The sequence below is a fragment of the Paralichthys olivaceus genome, chromosome 22 (assembly GCF_024713975.1).
Source record: "Paralichthys olivaceus isolate ysfri-2021 chromosome 22, ASM2471397v2, whole genome shotgun sequence".
In the NCBI taxonomy this organism is placed as follows: Eukaryota; Metazoa; Chordata; class Actinopteri; order Pleuronectiformes; family Paralichthyidae; genus Paralichthys; species Paralichthys olivaceus.
In genome coordinates, this window is record NC_091114.1 from 8,306,493 (window position 1) to 8,328,733 (window position 22,241).

At 40.2% G+C, this 22,241-nt stretch overlaps 1 protein-coding gene across 3 annotated transcripts in view; it reads right to left on the reverse strand.

Moving 5' to 3' along the window:
• The window catches only part of LOC109634836 (pyruvate carboxylase, mitochondrial), a 259,041-nt gene that overhangs the window by 188,963 nt on the left and 47,837 nt on the right, over positions 1 to 22,241 (reverse strand). For all 3 annotated transcript variants that reach the window (XM_069518208.1, XM_020095553.2, XM_020095554.2), the window contains exon 10: positions 17,838 to 17,956. In XM_069518208.1, the coding sequence (XP_069374309.1) occupies positions 17,838 to 17,956 (119 nt within the window). The remainder of the gene's footprint in view (positions 1 to 17,837; positions 17,957 to 22,241) is intronic.

A 22,241-nucleotide genomic window follows, 5' to 3' on the forward strand; every position in this document is an offset into this window, starting at 1 on the left:
CTCTCCTTTTCAGCTCGCTTTCTCCTCTATTTTCTCAGGGCTCACTATCAGCCTATTAATAATTCCTGCTTTCCTTGTTATGAAGCAGATGGAAGTGTGAGGAGAGGAATACAAAATAACTCTGGCTTCCAGAATGCGGCGAGGAGTGAGATGACAGAGGCCGAAAGGAGGGAGACAGTGCATGCAGATAAGAGGAGGAGGACAGAAGTGGAGAAAGGGAGAATTTAAATACAGAGAGGAAAACAAAAACAGTGCCAATACAAATGATTTCTGTGCAGAATGAATACAGGGATTCTAACGTTGATGTAAACACATTACCAGAGCATTGTGTTAATAGACGGAATTAAAAACATCTAATTAGCGCCTATTTATCGTCTTTTATTTGGCAAACAAATATGTTACATATACATGGGAACATAATTCCTGGTGTAAACAGGCGAAGACTGAAATTTCTATAGAGCAAACGTTTGGGGGAAAGATTGATTGAATGCCAGTTACACACTTGATTTGGCAGAACTTGTGGGAGTGGTAGTTTCTGCTTCAGCTGTGCACGTTCTCGTGATAATGCATGCAATTCTCATAACACAGCACATAATTAAAGCATAATTCAGGGTGTGCATGAGAACGTGCTGCCTGCATGTTCACCGTACATCACAATTATCAACCTTCAGCAATCTGCCCCTGCACCAGGCTGTCGCACTCAAAGGTTCCGACTCTGTGGGAAACACTGCATTTAAAGGCTTTGCACACCTCTGTATTGTTTGTATGTATGTATGTTTTTAGAATCTGCCATCCACAGAAACCTTCCAAACATTCACAGTAGGAGAATTTTTATTCCATTGATGTTTTTTTGGTCCTCTCACTTCTTAAAAAAAGACAAAGAAAACATTCAGTCCATCTGACCCTGAGAAGCTGTCAGGAACAAGGAGAATCACATCTTCTAATCAAGCAACTGCAAAATTATCCTGATTGCTTCCAAGTCTATTGAAGAATATCAGTGGTTCATTTTGATTCTAGCAAAACTGGGATCGCACATTGAAAAGAAGAAAAGTAATTTGTGTGATTGAATTGATCCCAAACAGTTCGAACAACTCTCTGGAACGCCCTTGACGGATGCGAAAAAAAATTGTTTTTGAATGTGTGACAATTGCAGAAGACTTGATTTGCAAAGACTTACTGTAATTAGAGATCATTAAAGGTAAATGAACACTTAATGACATTAGTAGGGAACCTGCTCGCGTCAGCAGGATTTAACATCAGACCACACCTCTATCACAGGCCCTAATTACATTTGTCATTTCAATTCCCTCAAGATGAAACCCAGATGAGATTTAATACAATTTCCTTTACACTTTATACATTTCTATTAGGAAGTTCAACTCTGTTCCAGTCCACAGAGTGGTGAAGATACACCTCAAGCTGTCTGAGAACTTCAAAAAAACACCTGATAATGTGCACACATTAACACAAACCACCATAGAATATATTAATTGCATTTATTGACTATGAGTGACAATAATGTTTTAACATCTCCATGGCCTCTCACTCACAGACTCATCTGTGCAATCAATACACTGCAGCCTCACAGATCATTCATTGGCTGAACTGATCATTGGCTCTCATGAGATACGGTGAACAATGGCTAATTGTAAGGTAATTTTCAGTTGCCACTGTCACAGTGAGCTGCCATTGTAGAGGCCATTTCAACAGATTGCTTGCTGAAGCAGGTGAACTCGGGAGTTGTAAAGAATGCATATGTGTCTGGAGAGATGGATGCAGTCACATCTTTACGATATCCGACTAGATTGCGTCCAGCAACCACCTCCATCTGGAATTCCTCTTAGATGCATTTTCACATAGCTTCTATTATACCTGATATTAATCCAGCCTGATGCATGAAGTGGTTGAGTTTAAATAGGGTCACCAATGTCACAGCAGGTGTTTTAATATCACAGCCAGAGCTGAGACCTTTAACGGTTCAACCTCTGGGCAGCAGCAGACTTATATTCCATGTGAGTAATTCTTCATTTATATTTGACTCCTCTATCCGCTGGTAACTTTGTAGTACAGCATGTTTGAAGGCCTACTTGGGAAGCTGTGAAGGTGGGCGCTGTCCAATATGAGGTCTGGACTGAGGTGTATATAATTGATGTTCTGTGGTACATTCGAAGACACCATGCTGGTTGTGAAAACTTAAGATATTGACATGATGTCCGTCTGGACAGCTCCATATTGATTCAGCTGTGTTGGTGTTCATGGTTCATAACCTGGTTTGAAGTCTAACCGGACCACAAACCCTTGAAATCTTGACTTTAATCCATTAAATTAAAAAACTATATCCTCACATACCCTTTGTGATACATTCTTAAATGTCGCACTGGCACGTACTAACACACATTATTGAAGATAAATGACAACCTGAGCTCTCTCTGCAGCGAGAGCAAGCAGTTCCAACTACAGGTGATGTTTTGAATCCGTCCCAAAAAACAGTTAGAATGTTAAAAAATAAACTCTGACAATTCCCAGATGAATCCAGAATAACTACTCGTACATCAAAACAACATAAATGTATATATTTATGTATGCTGTGTATTTCAGTCTTATCTGTGTATTCCAGGTACTGTATCCAAACCCACCATATAACAGCATTCATATGTTATTCTTGTGACCTTGGAAAATGTAATCCATCGTCATACTCTTCATACTACTACTTTTCCTTTCTATCACTTTAGTGACTGTTATTTTTAACCGTCATTGCAGTTGAATAACTGCTTCCAACTATAATTAGTCATTTATTTAATTGCAATATTCATACTGAAATATATCAGGGTCATTTCTTTTTCAGAGGCAGAGATTCCTCTTCCTCTGAAAAAGTAATAAACACTCAAATTTAGAGATATGTTTGAATACCATAACCACTGAAGATTATTTTTGACTGGGCAAAATATTACATTAGCAACATTAAATGGGGAAACCACAATGTTTTCAATTGTTAAACATTCTAATTTATGGATCCTATGAACATACTGAAATAAACTCCTGCAATCATGCAGAAGTCCATTCAAAACCCACCAATTACTGTCTGGCCTTTAGAAATCAGGTACACTACAGCCCAGTCAGTCAGTTGAGATTTTCATTTGAGGGGGGGGGCAGTTATGTGGAGCAAAAGGTCTATACACAACAACTTGAGAATACAGGCAAATGTGCACCAGAAGACACATACACACAAACCAAAAAATGCAAAAGCCAATACAGACCTGATAAAATTCAATCCAAGTTCTCTCACTTGGAAAATTGCACAGAGGAAGGAACAAATAGAGAGAGATAGAGAGGGAAGACAGATAAATACGTCCACACACACGCATGCACACACATACACACAATCATGGCTATGTGCATCAACACACTAAGTGCACATGTAGTTAAAAATGTATCCGCTACCACACTGCACATTTGGCACACCCACAGGAAAGATATCCAACAAGCAGCACGAATGAAACATGCATACACACAACATGGCCATCACAAAAAAAAACTGAAATACACAAAGAAACATGCACACATAATGACACAAGCCTATGAGTCCCAGACCAGCCCAGATAACGTGGAAAATATGAGCTCTGGCAGAATAAAATGGTGACAGTGAGGAGGGAGTGCAGCTGGGAGAGAAATAAATTGTATGCAATAAATACAACACGAAAGGGGAAAACAATGGGAGCAGTGAAGAGGGAGGATGGAAAACTGAAGGAAGCATACACTCACTGGTAACTTTATTAGGCACACCTGTTCAATTGCTTGTTAACACAAATAGCTAATCAGCCAATCACATGGCAGCAACTCAATGCATTTAGGCATCTAGACGTGGTGAAGACGACTTGCTGAAGTTCAAACTGAGCATCAGAATGGGGGAGAAAGGGGATTTAAGTGACTTTGAATGTAGCATGGTTGGTGGTGCCAGACGGGCTGGTCTGAGTATTTCAAAAACTGTTGAACACCTTGTTGAATCTATGCTACTAACAATTAAGGAAGTTCTGAAGGCAAATGGCTGGTGAGTGTATGTACAAATTAATAGTGAAGAGAACGAATGAATAAACAACAAATTGGCAAAAAGATAACACAGTTGGTTCAGCCATGCTACAGATAAGTAAAGGGAATTCTGCTCCTTTCATACACACAGTATTTGTATGCCAATGCTGCTGCTCTCGCAAATTAAAGTACATACACTAGAGTAGAGCAGGAAAGACTGAAGGAGAATACAGAAGAGAGGCATTGGAAGTGTAGGAGGGGAAAAAAGATATAGGGAGGAAAGATGAGGGTCGGTTCAAGGTGAGGAAAAACACGGGTAAGATGCTGGGTAGAAAGGAAACTCATTTTGAACCTTTTTTTCGTAAGAAATAAAGCATTATCTTATGACCCAGCATGGTAAGGGGCCCAGCTAAGCACTAGTTTATTTTCAAGTCTATTTAAAGAAATTGACTAAAAATACAGATTCTGTGATTGCAGTTTATGTGGTTATTAATCTGAAATGAAAGAAAATACAGAATTTGTGAGTTTCTGTGGTTATTCTCATATGAGTGCAAAAATGAATCAGGCTGGTGTTATTATTTATCTATTTACTGTAAAAAGTATAATACTTTACAAGTACACTATTGTGTTGACGGCACTCAACCCAGAGCTGATCGTCTGAAAAACTTTTAAATGTTTAGTTTCATTTTGGAAAAAGGGCCCGGAAACAGGTGAAAATGGTCAATTCAGTTACTTTTGTGCGATCTTGCTTACTAACAACTATCCAACAAGTGGACAGGGGTGAAAAAATAACCTTCTTGACGGAGGTAATGAGATTTTTTGCAACCGTTGTTTGTGGATGTGATGAACTCAATAACTACACTGCCGTGTTCACGGCAGTGCAGGATCAATAAGGTTTTGTTGGATTTGTTGAGGATAAAAAATATTATTTTTAATATAATGATGGCATCAAGGTCCCAAAGCTAATAATCTGGAATGTATTTACAGAGGAATAAACATATGCTTCATAGAAACATGCTTATACACAGTGATGCATTAAGGGACCAGTTCAAATAATTACTTAATGTTGACAAACAATTATTAATTTACACGTGTTTCAGATTACACAAGAGGGGGCTCATCAAACTGCATGAGCACACGCATGCTCAACATCCATATCCATCCTCACTGCTGGAATTTTATTTACAGGTTTTGGACCAATGAACCATGAAACATAACAGCGTGCAGCTGGGATGGAGTCATTGGGTCTTCATTTCCACAAACCAAACCTCAGCAGGGAATCACTCTAATTAAACCCAATGCACTGAGCAGAATGTAAATGCATCTTTGATGTATGTGTTCTTGTGTTGGCACGTGAGGGAAGTCTCTCTCGACACAGGCAGGGAGACGGGGAGGCACTCGAGACAATTTATGTACATGGGTTATGAAATAAAATGATCTCCTCAACAGGTTCCTCAGAAGGATACACCGAGAGGTAGGCATGCTGTGTGCACGACAGCCCAGCAAAACGGCAGCGCTTCCTTTTCGTCTGGCTGGGATGGATTTCATCTGTCACTTAATCGCATTATATTCCACTCACAGCTTTCTCTGACTAACACGCTGGTGAATCATTTGAAATCAAGCAGTGACGCCTGGCAGCCACTCCGCTAGTTGGTGTGTCAGGAGTGACATCCGAACAATATTGACAAACCTGACCTGCGACTGGTCGGCTCAAACAGACAGCGCCACCTTTTCAGCAGGCTCCAGTGGGTCGAATGTACAATATGTCATGCAGAGTGAATTGGTGCTTTATAAATCCCTTAAGGTTCATGGCTGCAGAGTCAAATCAGATCTGAAGTCTTCATCTAGATCCAGGCAGATTTTGCTTCCCCATGTCTGGTGGCACGCTTTGAAAGCCAAGGAAAAAAGCAGGAGTCACTTCTTCCCCTTCCAGCTTGGGAGAAGACTCATGTCCCCTCCCTCTCCTGCTATCCCCAAATGCACATCTGTCCCAGGGCCTTAGCCATGATCCACCTCTGTTTGATGCTCAATTCTCTGGTTTCAAGTCTTTGATACGACTCGGCTCAGAAGCCCCAAGCCTGCAGAAAAGGCTTGGGAGGAATCCAAAGGGGATTACTGGACGGGACGTATGGAAATTACAGTTTAATTTATCATTTAGGTCATGGTAATTCATGCAAATTAGGATTTCATTAATTCCAGCCTTGGGTTTAAATGGTGTTGCTCATGTAGGGGAGTGCAGTCTTGTCAGCATCACATGTGAAGAGGATAGTGCAGTGGCACAGGGAAGCTACAGTAATATAAAATCTCAACAGGGAAGGTCATTGCCGTAGAAACGCCTGCAACATTACTGCAGCCGCCTATAAAGGAGGACTAAACCAAAGCACACAGTACTGTAAGCTAGTATGTTGGAGCTGATGGTCATTGTATTTGTTGCTCTGCTCCAATGTGGCAGATTAAAGAGATTAAACCTTTGATTTGACAAAATGTCCCTGAAAAATAAATTAATTTTTCTCATCGTTAAAACTCGATTTTTGAGTTTGAACTCAAGCATGATACTAGCACTTCTGAAATTCTATCCAGGAAAATCCAACATTTCTGAACATCTACAAATCTGCTTAAAAACCATAGAAGAAAAACAAGACTCAACCTTGCCTTTATGTCCTATAGGACCTCTCCTGATCCACTAAGTTCCATGGAACATTCAATTATTTTAGTGTTATCTTGCATACAAACACACAAACCCACCAACAAACAGATAAACAGACTTGGAAGAGAACATAACATATCACTTATTTATATAAAGTAAGTTGGATATATTTTTGACAATTGATCATATAAAAGCCATCTTGGCACAATTTAAATCCCTCTCACAAGCAAACAGGGTATTTCTGAGTATTTTACTCATTGATTGAAGTTTGTCCATGTGCATGAAAAACATTTCATACAACCAAAAACAATGGCTGCTCTGATTATAATCATGATCAGCATCCTTCCTTCCCATTATCATAAATCGCGTCAACTCACTCTCTTTCCATCACACACACATACACACACAAATGAGATTCTGCCCTGATGTCAGGACGCAGCCACACGCTCAGACACAGTTGCATCCCTCATTCTTATTCATCTGCTTACTTCTCAATCACTCACTGTATGCTTCACTGCACAATTATAATCACCTTAAAATTATTTTATGATGTGCTCACAAAACCAAACAAAACCCCTCTGAGTGCATGCACACACACACGCGCACACACACACGCTTGTGGCTCAGGAGGTGGAGCAGTCATCTAGTAATTGAAAGGTTCCTGTCCAAGTGTCCTTGAGCAAGACGCTGAACCTCTACCTGCTCGTGATGCTGCGACAACGCTGTGTGAATTCGTGTATGAGTGAAACCTGCACTCTGAGTGTTTGATGGACTAAAAAAGCATGATTTAAGTGCAGTCAGTTTAATGCCTGAGTGAATACTGTAATTTTTACACCAACGTCAATGCACAAAAGTGATATAGAGGCAAATTCAGGTAATGCCATGTCATACACAATATTTTCTCAAACACTCAATACTTATTATAAACATTATCCAGCTCATTACAGGGCACCCAGGCATGTCATTTATGCGGTATCTCAGCTGTGTATGCTTGTCAGTGGTTATTTAATGGACACACGCACTCAGAGGCTATGTGTGTGGCCAGAGGAAAAGCTATGGATTGTTTACTGCAGTGTGTTTCCCTGTGTTGAGGAAAGGGAGAAATGCACAGAAGCATAAGCAGAGGAGGAAAAAAGAGAAGGAAGAGGAGAAAGAAGCAAAGGAGGGAGAGGAGGGAAAGAGATAAAGGATTCAATAAGACACAAGCTAAAGAAATAAAAGCGGAAAACAAGGGATGGGGACCAAACTTTGCTACTTTTATGACGCCAACCAAATTGCTTTGATCACAAAGCGCAGTGTCATTCGCAACCAAATTGTGAGAACTTAAGAACAAATCTGGTTAGCCTCAGTGAAATATGTCAGCATGTGGCATGCTTGCACCAACATCCAATAAAGCTGGTGACTTGCTTTCTAATGTCACTGTAACAAGAACATGTCAGCGGCATAGGCAGTATATGCAGAAGTCCAGCAACTTTACTAGTCTGGTGAATCATTTGAGCGTTTATGGAATTAAGAGCAGAAAGTTCCTCTATGTTGGTTAACAAGAAAAACAGACCACAGCCATCTTCCTCTCATTGTTCCCGTCTTCATGAAGTTACAAAATGGATTTCACGATATTCAGCCATACAGAGCAGGAGAGAGAAGAAGAGATGAAAGAAAGAAGAAGAAAATGAATACAAATGAGGAATGAAGAGACAGAGCATTGGCCAATCCTGTTACTAGTTTTTAGACCCTTAATTATTCATGAGAAAAATTATCCTGAGTTCATCTTTGCTGGGATATCTTTCTATAAATGTGCATGCAAAGAAATATGAAAAGGGAAAACTGGAGAGGGAGGATAATTGCCGATGTGGCAGCAACTCCTCCAACTCCCACGTTCAGAGAGGAAATCAAAGCCAGGAGCAAAGAGCAGAAGATACCGACTGCTACATCCACCGCTCAACAACGAGGAAACAAAGGAAATGAAAAGAAAAAGATCGAATGAATGACAGAAAGAGTGTGGACAAAAGGATGGAAGGAATTCACAAGACAAGCAGAGAGACATGACAAAAGAGGCTCAATGATAAAATGAAGAAAAGAGAAGCTGTATTACAATGCACAGCAGTAAGTGATTTCACAGCAAACTGTAATAATGTGAGCGTTCTCTATAGAGCTAAACATATCTAACAAACACAGGCCTGACCCTTTGGTCCGACATGATCATTCACTTTATTTCTGGTGCAGCTCTGGGTCAAACCACTCTTTTTTTAATTCATCTCATGTCCATCCTCCACTCTCAATTGCCACCTATCGTTTGTCAGAGCGTCTTTCAATTAATGCGAGGCATTGTTCCTTTCCGTCCTGCTAACTCCTGCTCCCTCTCTGTCACTCTTTTCAACCTGATGAAGATGGAGAGTGGTCATTTAAGACTAATTAGCTGGCCTAAACAGACAAATAACCAGGTGCAGCACACACACGCTCGCTCAAGCTCCGATATATCAATTCATGAACACGCACACGTGAGGGTGGGGGTTCCATCTAACACCCATGGTTGCACATTCACCGAACTCTTAACTCGCTCTTTCTGACACACATCCAAACATTCTCACACAAACACAAATTTTCTCTTTGTTCGCAAAAATTGTCAAAATGAAAGCGATAAAAGCGACCGAGCGGACTTGTTCTGTTTTTTAAAAGAAGCACCATCTTTTTTGCAGCGCTTCTAATAGCGCCATGCTTTATTGGCAGCTTCTTCGATGTTCATCTGGCTGCTACATTTACAGCTAAACATAATGAAGGCATCTGTCTTAAGCACTGCCAACGTCCCTCTCTGTCTCACAAATACTCTTCAAAACACCAATATTACACGGCTGGCTATTTACTCGCCTCGTTCCAAGGACATAATGACGGCATAACCAGCAAAAAAACTGAGTATTAAACATGAAGTTAATAATGAGCTGCGACTTTATTACCCTGAACACTGCAGCAGATCCAGGGTGTGTGTTTGTCATTTCTGAAACGACTGATAACGACTTTTTTTATTATTATAAACTTGAGTTAGACATTTGTCATTGCAGTGGATACATGACACATTGACTATGATGGATATTATGGAGTTTATTTAACAACATTACCACTTAAGCAATCAATGCTACACTGCTAAAGTGATCAATACTGGCTGTCTGAAGCCCTTAACCTGAAACGATTCAAATGAGACACTTAATCACATTTAACATTCTGCATGCATGAACGGGTTTATTATTATCTGCTCTTCAGTGGGAGCGTGGTGCACATCGCAGTGTCATCAGTCTGTCAATACACTGTATCTGCACACAGATTTTTGTTTAAAAATGAGCATCGATCAGTCACTGTCATGCAGCGGCCCTATGTGATGGATCTGATGCAATTTGTTTGATGACCTTTCAGATTTTGTTTTTAATATTGTACTGATTGTCCACGGGAACATGTTATTTATTACCGTCGGGGAGTAGACGAGAATCCACCAACATTCTTTCTCCTGTCGTGAAACAAACAGGCAGGAAAACCTTGAAATAAAGATGCTGCACAAAATATAGTGGCTTCCGTCCAAACTTTACTGTCTGTCCTTAAAAACCCTTGTCAGTCAAACTCTGCTGCAGATATCCGATACTGTGAATGTTAGTAAATCATGTCATGTTGCTGTCATTTGAAATATAATACACCAGTGCCCGCAACTTATTATAGCTCTGAATCTGCCTGACATCCTATATCAGTGTAAAAGCTGGCAGACACTGTACCCTGCACTCAACTGCATTATAAGTGGGTTATGTTAAAGGTTCAGTGGGTTGTTTAGCAATAGGATGGAGAATATGATGTCAAAAATCATGAGCTAAATCATTTTAGGGGCCTTGCCAGTTATATCTGGGACAGCTTTAGTTTTGTTGTTTAGTGGAAAAATGTCAAAAGTAACAACTCTGCAGAGACGTGGAGTTTTTTAAGATTATCGGAGCCAAACATTACTAACTTTCCTGCAGCAGAAATAATAAAATATTTGCTATTTTGATGATTGATGATATTTTAAAAGGCTAGCAAATGTAAATGGAATAATTGCCATTTTTCCAGTTTTACAAGATTTTGTTTTACTAAGAAAAACTACAATGTGTAACAAAGAACAGTCAGACCTTTGAGGAGCTGTTCTGGAGCTTTTCGATCAATCAATGTGAATTCCATCTTTATTAGTATTTGTTGTCCACATTAGCTCAAAAAAATTTTTTTAACAATCTTATTATTGACCTTGTTAACAGCAGCTGACAAGGACCCTGAGGTCCGAGGTCAAGAATGAATTTGGAAACTGCTCTTTGAATCTTGAAGATATGTGAATTACACAGTAAAGACCTGAAGCATAAAGTTAAACCAGACTACCAGACCATGAGTTAATGGAGAGCAGTCAGTGAGTGTGAATCTTGTAGACGTCAGACATCAAAAAATCTGTGAAGCTAAAAGGGTGAGAACATTCAAGCTATAGAGAATCTATGAATAAAAAGTTAAATATTCTTGAGCGACTTCAGGTCCACATTAGAACAAGCAGTCACTGCTCGCTGTGCTCCTGTTCTATGATATCAAATGTTAGGCATGGCTCAGTTTAGGTGGGTATAGCACTGCCCTATAGAAACAAATACATTTGGGGGGAAGGTGTTAGGTGTTAACACGGTTGAATTTTTCCTGCATGACTGTGGAAATACAGTGGAGACTTTCAGAAGTTGCAGTGAAGTAACACTTTGCCTCCTGACATTGGTCCCTCACATTTACTCACTCAGACGTCCCCATATTAAAGAGCCAAACACTTCCTTCTAGTGCTGTTTTGAACTAACAGGCTCACAGGAACCCTTGCCATCTTCTGCATACACTCTCATACACTGCACAGCGTGAGCCTGGGGGTATAATAACATCACTTTACGAACTAAAGTAGTGCTGTCCACCAATCTAACAAAATGTGGAATGTCGGTAACATGCACGCTGACACACGCTCGCCGTCACTGAGCAACACAAAGTCCATGCATAAAGGAAAGATGGTTTACAGCTAAATTATGGACAAATTGAACCTTGAGAGTGGGGAAGTTCAACGGCAGAGCTGGAGTTGAATGCAGAGGCGGTCTGTCTCACACAAACACATTTACTCTTATGCCTTTCATACAGAAGGGGCGTCTCATGCACAAGCGTCTCACCCTCGTACACACAGGATATGCCTCCCAGACAATATACAGTATATCTTATGTGTAACTCGCACTCTATAGCATACACACTCACACAAACAGCCTCTATTGTGCATAAATTCAGTAAAGCAGGAAAACAGATGAATAGGTATTCACATAATGTTCCTCTTCATGTGTGCATATGTGTCTTTGTCAACGATTTCGGATATTACATTTTTACGTTAAGTTTTGAATGAAGGGTGTACTTTTGTGTGCGTGGGTGAATGAGTGTGTGTGTGTGTGTTGCATGCAATCCACTATAGATATTGTGGTATTCTGCCAACTCAATGACACTAGCGTGCACAACCACTATCAGAGCTGAGAGAGAAGCAAAAGAAGCGAAAGAGTGTCAAAAAGAGTACCTGTCAAGCTCTCACTGTTGTAAGGAAGCAAGAGATATGACAACAAAGCAAGAGAGGAGGTGGAGGATAAGGCAGTATAGGTGAAGGGGAAGGTGGGGAACAATGGCAGAGGAGGACGTATGGAACAGGGTGTTATAGGGATAGTTCACCAAGAAATGAATATTCACACATCATCTACTCACCACTATGCTGATGGAGGGGTGGACATTCCAGAGGAAAACTTTGTTGCAGCAGAATCTAATACAATTGAAGTCAATGGTGAGCTATTCTTCAGACGTAATAAAACAGAAAAAATAACAAGCCTCCATACTGCTACTCATGTGGTGTACCCCAAATGTCTGCAAGCCCTGACATTCATATTTATTTTGAAACGATGTAATTTAAGATTTGTCTGGGAGTCAATATGTTTCCTACTAGAGCCAATACAAACAGATTTGTCATCAAATTCCACTGCCAACTCAAACTCTTTTCCACATTTTAACTGGTGGACCATCATGTGCCAGTGTTGGTATTCTTTCACATTTCGGGTGAAAATATTTGGACCCTTTTAGAAATTTGGAGGAAATTAGAAACATGCTTGTTTATTCACTGATAAACTCATTAATGCTTAATGTTTGATAAATATAAAGATACAGACTGAGCCTTCTGCTTATTCTCAGCATTCATTATGTCTGTATTTGTGCACGTCTTCTGAAATATTACAGATGAAACAGACGAGACGGAGCAGAACCAACAGAAATGTGGGGGAGTAGTGTCGGCAATAGTTAAAAAGAGACGACACGAGGAAGACACGTCAAACAATTCACTGTCCACATGTTACAATGTATTTAGGGGCCTTATAGACCACCACTGTTTATAATGAGTTTTCTATTGGCCTTCTCTTTAGAAATTAATTATGACAACCTCCTCCACCATTGCCATGTTAGTTATTGTCAGAAACTCTTGACGCTGAGCTTTCCTCTTGTGGACATTGCAACTAGAAAAAACTTCAGGCGATAGAGCAGATGTTCCTCTGTTGTCCTTCAGTCTCTCAGGTGGAGGCTCTGCCTGTTCACTTTCTGTGGTGAAGGTACTGTTATAAAAAATGAAATTCTCATATGCTATTAGACTAAAAACAAGATTATTCTGACTTTGTTTGGAATATGGTGTCATCATAATGGAAAATGCTGCCCTTGTTTTTTTTACATGTATGCTAATCAAATTAAATTCACAGAGGATTCAAGTTAAAGACCCAGCCCTGTCGCTGCCTCTACAAATGTGGTTTAATCACTTAGAAGTCCCTCTTTCAGGTTGTTTTGTATTTTGGCTGGTGTTTCTACTCCTACATGAAAGTATGGAGCAATGAAGACAAGCAGAGGTGGTGAGACTATACAGCAGGATAAGAGAGGGGCAGAGGAAGGAGGACAAGTTCCTGAAGGGACACAGTAAAGATGAGTGAAGGTGGGTAAGGCTAAGGACAGAGAGAGCCAGAGTAAGGGAGAGATGAATGAAGAGACAGATGTCAAAGAAAAAAAGGATAAGAGTGGATGAGGGGGTGAGTGAGTGGTAGACACACAGACGGAGAAACTGACAGGGCTGAAAGGATGGCAGCTGGAAAGAAGGAGACGGAGCAGGAGGCATTGGTGCGAGGAAGAAAGACAGACAGGGCGGATGGGCAGAGGTGGAGAGACCTGTGCACGAAGGCAGGTGAGGACAGAGATGAAGGGGAGAGCCTAAGGGAGGACTGTTAGGATGAGATGGATAGGTGGGAAGGAAGAGGGGATGGATTAAAGGGAGAGGTGAGAGGGGACATTGTTACATGTGACATAAAAGGAGGTGGAGGAGTTAGATGACCTTTGAGCTGGTTAGGAGGTTTATGACCAAACCCTTCAAGTGAACTTACAAAAATGTCAGAGTGAACCTTGCATCCTTGACATGTGATCCGAGCACCATGTTGCTGCAATGCTGCAATGCAATGGATAATAAGGAATAGTAGCAATAGTTGCTTCACTCTGAAACATACAATGTCAACCAAACAGAAAGATCAGGGGAACGCCAATGTCATTTTTAACCTGGGAACAATTAACATCTGCTCCAAACTTTAAGCTTATACATATACAAATCCAAGCAATTCCAGAAAGTGATGGAGCAACATGTGACTGACTAACAAAAATAGAGATAAAAAGAACAATGATATGGAATGTGAAGAAAGGGAGAGTCAAACAGACAAGACCTTTTAAAACATTTGTTTAAGGTTGAGCTAGAGACGCTACTAAAATCCTGTTAGTACCTTTTAGTTCATACTCTAGTTTATACCGCTACCTTCTAACTGGCTGGCGGCAGCAATTTGCTTAAATTAAGAGAAGAACAAATCAAAACAACAGAGACTAGGTCTATTCCTTGGTGGGTTCCAGGCACTCTGAATATATCTCTGTTTTCTTTTTTGTTTTTCAGACATCCTGGACAAAGCCAGCTTAGATAAAGGGCATCAGTTGAGTGGCAGTCCTGCAGAGTGGCCAATTGCATATTATGTGCATTCACATCTGTACTTGGAGCAGTCCACTGATCACCCAACATCACCAACCTGAGAAAAAGAACGATAAAATCTAAGAGAGACCGATGAAAAGACAAAGAGGGTGATAGAAGGGAACGAGGAGAATGACTGATGAAAAAGAAATAAGGCAGGAGAGAGGAACCTGATGAAATACGGTGTGGAATGAACAGCCAGTGTGAAAGTTACACGAGTCAGTATGAAAAATACCTTCGCGACAAGTCTATTAGTACCACAGTCAGTTCAAACACATGAAAACCAGGATGAATGTGCTCACACAGCTCAGAGATTGGGAGTGTAGCCAAGTGAAACGGAGAAGCTGAAAAAGTAATGGACATAATGTTCAAATAACATGGCAGTACAGTGTTCGCTCTTGTCATTTACGCTCAAATGAAATACTTGTCTGCTTGTGAGGAGAACATTTCCCCTGCAATTTAGAAGCATGCACATTGGAATTCTGTTGATGGGACTTGTTCTCTTTCCCACTGTCGGCTGTGGCTGCCCAGAGTTAAACCTCTGCCTGACATGAAAGCTGTGCAAATGAAAAGTGTTGCTTGTGACAGCTGAAACTTTCAACATGTGCAGTTTGATGCATGACGCTGCCTAGATTCTAGTAATTACTGCACTGCTGCCAATTCAAATGACCCCAATTTCCCAAAACTTCACATTTCCTAAGTGTTGAGAGGGTTTCTCTGCAGGAGAAAGAGGATATGACATACTGGTGCAGGATTCCAGGGGTCTAATATGTGAAAATGACTTTTTAAATCAACATATTGTTCCTGTTCGTACCTGAGTGTTTCTCAATGCATGTGAGGAAGCAGAAAAGTGTACGAGGTATCAAAGAACAAATGGAGGGAGAGCAGGGAGGGGGGGCTTGCTCCATTTCATTTTGTCCTCAAGAATAATGCTGTAAGACATACTGGGTGAACTGCAACTACATGCAAATGTAATATTGCCCAAGTTCTTCATTGTTGCTAATCCTCCAATTTGGCCCCTTTTTACATTCAAATGTATTAGATATGACACTGCATTAAACAGTAATAGTAGAAAATAAAAAGAAACCCAGGAAATAGCATAGTGATGACTAGTGCTATGGGGCTATGTTTCCATGACTGGACCTCTTTTTGTTCATATCTAATATATGTGCGTGATGCAACAAGCAATCTGCTCTATTACACTCATCAGCAACATGCTGTGAAACCAGTCAATAAAAAAGTGCCAAGCAAAGGCAGGGCATAGATGTGGAACACAACCCATTTGTTAGGCCTCAATGATACAATGTGCTTCGATGACAAACACAGGTCTTTGAATAGAAGAAAGCTCCACGAGGGAAATCTTTAACTTACTGCCTCTGCACACCCACACAAATCTTGTTGGTAATTGAAAGTGTCTAAATATTGGATGGAGGCCTGCTGGGAATTTGCTGAGGTGCCATCTATACTGTTTTTAAAATCATAAAGGTGAAATATGTCGGACCATTATAGGTGAAACAAAGCTTCCAGGGCAGTCAGAGAGGGTCTATATGTGTCCAAAGTCTTTAGGTGATGTGTAATCAGGTGAGTAAGTGACCCGTGAGGTGTACTTACAGTGCTCCGACAACAATTTAGAGGATATCATGTTCAGTTAAACTGAGCTCTGGGTATATTGAGGTGCTACTGACACCCCTGAGTCCAAGCCAAGTATGGAGGAAGGGGATGAACATACACAACTTTTTAAACTCATGAAAAGAAAGTAAGGTGTGAGCTTTATCCTAATATACATCAGCGTAACATGGAAAACTACAGGCTTACAAGAAATGCAATATAAGACTGTCTACATTATGCCAATTTCTTTATTGCTGACAAATGTTATGCTGTCACATTCATCAGACCATGTTTTTTGTCACATTAGCCACATTTTTAAAGCTGTTATCTACCAACTAATTCCACAAATGTTTGTTGAATCTGGTGTGATTTAGACACTTAACACACCACCAGTGTCTTGCAGTCAGTCAGTCGTCTGAGTTGAACATGTCGTTTCCTCTCATATAAACTACTGCAGAGGCCGGCAGCAATAATATCTGTCCCACCAGATCATCTGATTTTTTTTATTTTATCATATTGGACTGAGACACAGACATTCATGGGTGTTGCAAGAGCTGATCTCTGTCGTGGCAACAACATTTTTTTACTCCCCTACAGCTGATGTAGTCCACTGTGGTGTGATGAAAATGTTGCGGTTTGATCAAAGAGCTTCTTCATGTATAATAGCAAGAAAACACAAAGACTGAAGAGATGAAAGAGGCCAAACAAGAGTGCACGGTGATAGTTAAATTGTCAGTCATATTTGGTTGCCATAGGAACAGGTATACTTGCCATGCATACCCTCCCTCTGACTTCCTGGATTAGTTGCATTGATTATTATTCTTTACGCTTTGTTCATTAATTGAATGAATTCTGCAGGAAATCAAATGTGAATTAATTGCAGTTTTCTGCGTTTACACAGAGATCAGTGCTGAACAGGGATTTTTGGCTCTGGCTCTGACTGCGGGGCCAGAACACCTGTACCTGTGTGTTTGTCTGTGTTTATGTCTTGTGTGTATTCGTTTGAGACCCATCTGTGTTGTTTCAGCTGAGCAAATCTCACAGGTCATCAGTGGAGCAGAATGCTATTTATATTTTTCATTACCCTCTCGCTCGTTCTCACCTCTCTCCTTCAATCCGTTGTCTCTCACCCTCCCTCTGACCTCATCTTTCAGCTGCTCTCTTCACTGACTCCACCTGTCCTCTTCCCCAATCTCTCCCCCTCTTGCTTTCACCCATCTCTTTCTTGGTAGCTTTCAGCCAATCCCTTCTCTTGCCTCTTTTCCTCACTGTGAACCTTTTGCATCACTCAAGTGTACATATAGCTTCCACTCTTTTTTCAACTCTGCCTAAAACCTTGTCTATACCTCCAACGTTTTTTGCGAGTAGGAAGCATCTAATCTCAAAGCTGCACACCTGTTTGTAGACAGATGATCCCAAAAAACAGACAACCGCTGCAACCATCCAGCTGCCCACCCCCTCTAAACATCTGCTACTTACTCAGTGATTTCTTCTGTGACTGTGTGTTCAACCTGGAGTCGGGAGTTGACTTCGATGAAGTAGTGTTTTCCATGTTTGTCCACCAGGAACTCCACGGTCCCAGCGTTCTCGTATCCCACCTGCAGCAAAAAACATGGCGAGAAAGCTGTTTTACTGCACTCAATTATCCAAGTGATAATATTAGTTGTGTAAACACTCAAGAAGCAGCAATCAGTCATCTTAATGAGCCATGAAGCCAAAAGAATGAAACTCCTGTCGTCTGCCCATGCATATATAACTATGTAAAATGAGTGTAGGATAAGCATCATGTTTTATTTGCATGGAGGGAGGAGGGCCTACTATTTCTCTGTAAAGCGACAATTACATCATTAATTAAAGTGGATTTATTGAAAGCCCATCATCATAAAAGACCATTTTCCCCAATTGACATTCCATTTGCAATGCTGCAATCAGACTCAATCAGTGACAGGTAAATTAAATATAAAGGGATTTCTCTCAGTGTTGCAAAGATGTTTTTTTTTCCTTCTGGGCTCAGTTATACAGCATAAAAATAGAAAACTACATCTTATATATATTCATACAGAACCAGGACACAACAATAGACAAACAGTACTGCATGTGTCACTCTGCAAACATTGTACAACACATACCCTCCCTGAATGTTTATTTGCAATATTAACAGGGATCTTAAGTTAAAAGTCCACAGCCTAGTTATTTAAGAGCTTTTTCCACTATCACAAATCATCTCCTTGAGCCAAGAAAAAATATCTTGGCATAGTAAAAGGAGGGGACCCCCTCAACGTCATCCAGGAAAGTAAAATATGCTAATTTATGTGCTAACACATGTCAATGAATTTAATTTGTCCATCCACTACAATATCAGCTCTTAGCAACAATAATAATGGATTTTACAATGTTTGGAAGACCTGGTAATCTCATGATCCTGCAGAAATCTTTAAAATGTCCAAGTAGAAGACTGGGATACAATATACTGAGCAATAAACACGCAAACTGGAGCTGAGGCTTTGGATCGTCTCAGCTCCAGTTTATTGTTACCCAGTGGGAGCTGCATGCAGAGTGTAATTGCCATATAAATGCTGGATAAATAAAGTTTATTATCATCATTATAATTTCAAGACTAGGCAGGTTTACACAAATTACACAGATGATTTAAGCAACCAAGTCTGATTGGTGTTCCAACCAATCAGGGTAGCTAACTCGCATCAGACCCAGACATAACACTGGTTGTTCCTAAAAATCAAAGCCTTGCCATATTGTCCATTCCCATTATTCAGAGCAAAGGACATTGCGGAGGAAAACAACATCCAACATCATAGAATTAGAGAGAAGCAAAAATGGCAAAAACAAAAATATATCTGTCAGATGTGAAAATATTAGCTCTATCTGTTAGAACGTATCTAGAGCTGTTTGATGCGAGAACTGCAGCGATTTGAATACTAAACAAGCACAACACAACCTAAACAAAAAGCTGCAGTTAGAATGAAAAATCCATCATGCATAATACACACATAAACAGGTTCAACAACATGTATGCTCAGATTATGAAAACCTCTCATTAAGCCCATAATTAATGGAATAACATTTTCAAAACACACATGCAACATGTATCATATTCACCTTGTAAAACATGCGTGTAAAAATATTCACACAGTTGGCATGAGATTTCTCTGCTGAGAGAAATTAGTCCTATTCATGGCATCTGTAGCTCCCCACAGCTTTTACCACAGAGACTCATTAAGGGGATAATACTCACTTCAACACACAACTTGATAGGCATACAAACTTCATTCAATTAAAATGTATGAGTCCCAGTGCTCACACACACTAGGATATTGGTGGGCGTGACACAGACAAACACAGGAAACCTTTCGACACCAAACACCTACATGCTCAAGAATTCTGTAGTTTTGTTTTCTCTTGCCATTCATAAGTGTGTGTGTGTGTGTGTGTGTGTGTGTGTGTGTGCATAGCCAGCAACAGTGATGACATATACATAGAATGTACCTACTAACCCAAGGCCTCATTGATAAACAGTCAATAACAGTGATCGACAATACCTTGCAACAGCATTCACACACAGTGACATAGATGCACACACGTGGACAAAGACTAAGCGTGAGCACAAATCCACACAAATACCAATATGTGTCACTCCATATTCCTCTCGCACACAGAGTTGGTAAGTAACAGTAACAGCCAGTGTAACAGATAGTGTTCACTTCTTTACAAGGTCTGGCAGCCGAGTCAGTGGGCTGCACAAGCAGAGAGGTCACAAGGTGCACATGCATAGCACATGGATGTACAGCTTTGAATGGAAAGTGACAGAGACAGCTGCTACTCTAAAGCACGGAGAGAGAGAGAGAGAAGCAAAGTGCATTAAAAACAATTTGTGAGCAGTGGAAAAAGAGGGTGAGTGTGGAATGATGGAGAGATGGAGGGGGATGAGGATGGACCAAATGAGGACAGAGATGAGGAATAAAAGTGTTCTGTGGGAGTGGAGAGACAGGACAAAGATGCACGGCATGAAAGAGTGGATTAGATAGAGTCATCGAAGAGAGGAAGAATAGCAGAGAGATATGATGGAGGGGGGACTGTCACTCTGCCTGGTTTCTCTCCATGCAAAACGTTTGCATCGTTATTACAGGATGTCAAAATTTGCCAAGGACTCGTGACATAAGCCACTCCACTGCATTATTCTTGATATTACAGAACAAACTAGTTATTAGAAACTCATAATTTCTGATGTTGCTAATTCCAAGGTCTAAACTGAGCACAGCTTTAATACATAGGTGTGTCGTTGCTGACCAGTGCATCTTTCATGGCCAGAGAGGCGTCAAATCATTATTTCCAGAAGGTTGATTATAACAAAGAAAGCAGACTCTTAAGATGACTCAGGAGCTTTAGAAACATATGGATGGAGTGTCCCTGATATAAAGTAGAATGGGATACTTGTGGCCTTATTGTGCTGACAAAGGCTTGTACATGTGACGCCATTTAGTCTGCAAGAAACTGCAGTGGAGACAGTACAGCAGTCCACAGATTTCTCTTAAAGCAAAACGGGATCTTGCACCTTACATGTAGCTGTTGGTGCATGCAGGTTAGGCACAAATACAAGCGTACTATCTGTAATGTGGAGCCACCTATTTCCTTTTTAAAAATAGATGTAATACTCTTTCTTTTTCACATAGTGGCTTTTTGAAAACTCAGGTTCTATAATTATACTGTATTGGAACTGATCTGAACATAATTTTATTGATTGATATTAAATATGACCCTTTTTTCCCTTCAGATGCAGCTGCATAACCCAGTGAAAACTAGCGTTGGACTTAAACAAGTAATATTGGGCCTATAAAAAGCCTACTTCAGATTATCTGAATGTCTGAAAGCACCTCATTCCCTCACAAGTGAGAATGTTCTGAAAAGCAAACTGGAAAGACTTATAAACTAGTAACTAAAACTGAGTAACAAATCGATTGGAAATGGCAACTTCTCAATTCCGTCTGTACATGTTTGAGACTGAAACTAATCCATGAATATGAGTGTGGAGATTATTTGTCATTTTTCAAACTTGGTGCCCTTTTTGATAGAGACCGAAGTGCAAAGTGCATTTGATTTCCCAAGTGTTCATGCAGTAAGTTCATTGCTGAGGGAAATTTGCATTGTGTAACCCTTGCAGTAGGCTTGCAGTTGTGAGACGTGCTCTTACTGTCCTTTTGTGTGCATGAGGATATTGTGTGCGTAATCATTTTGTGCTGCAACTGCACAATGTCTTATCTTTGTCTTTTTGCCAAAGCAGAGTCATTTTTGGGATTTAAGTTTTACTGACTGTTCTAAGTTTAGACACATTAAAAGATGATCCTCTTTTGGCCACAATTTGTGATTCGCTTGATGTATCCATATTGGTGATTTAGCGCTATGTAAGTCTATGGTAGTGCATACTTATGACATGCAAGGTAAAAGCATGCCATCAGTGAAACTTTGTTCCATGCTCTTATTTAATTATACGACATGAAAGTTTGAGTTTATTTTTTTAATGGGTCATAAAGTTTACCTTTAAAGCACAGAAAATAATTATTCCAGACAAGGTTTACTAGAGTGTAAAGTACACTGCAAACACTGCCATGTTCACTCTAATTATACTGTGAGGAGCCTTTGCTTTATTTGAGTCTTAATGTTTTATTTCTACAAGGACACAGGCTAAAAAGACTCATAGCAGATGAGAGCTGGTGCAAAGCACAACAATCCCTTTAGTCTTTCAAGTCCAAGCACATAAACAAGGAACTACATAGAAACCTGGCAAGGCAAAGAGGAGCACTCAGGATTTTTCCCTCTCATGTTTTCAGTTAAATTGAGCCCAGAAACACTGCTGAAAAACAGTCAAAT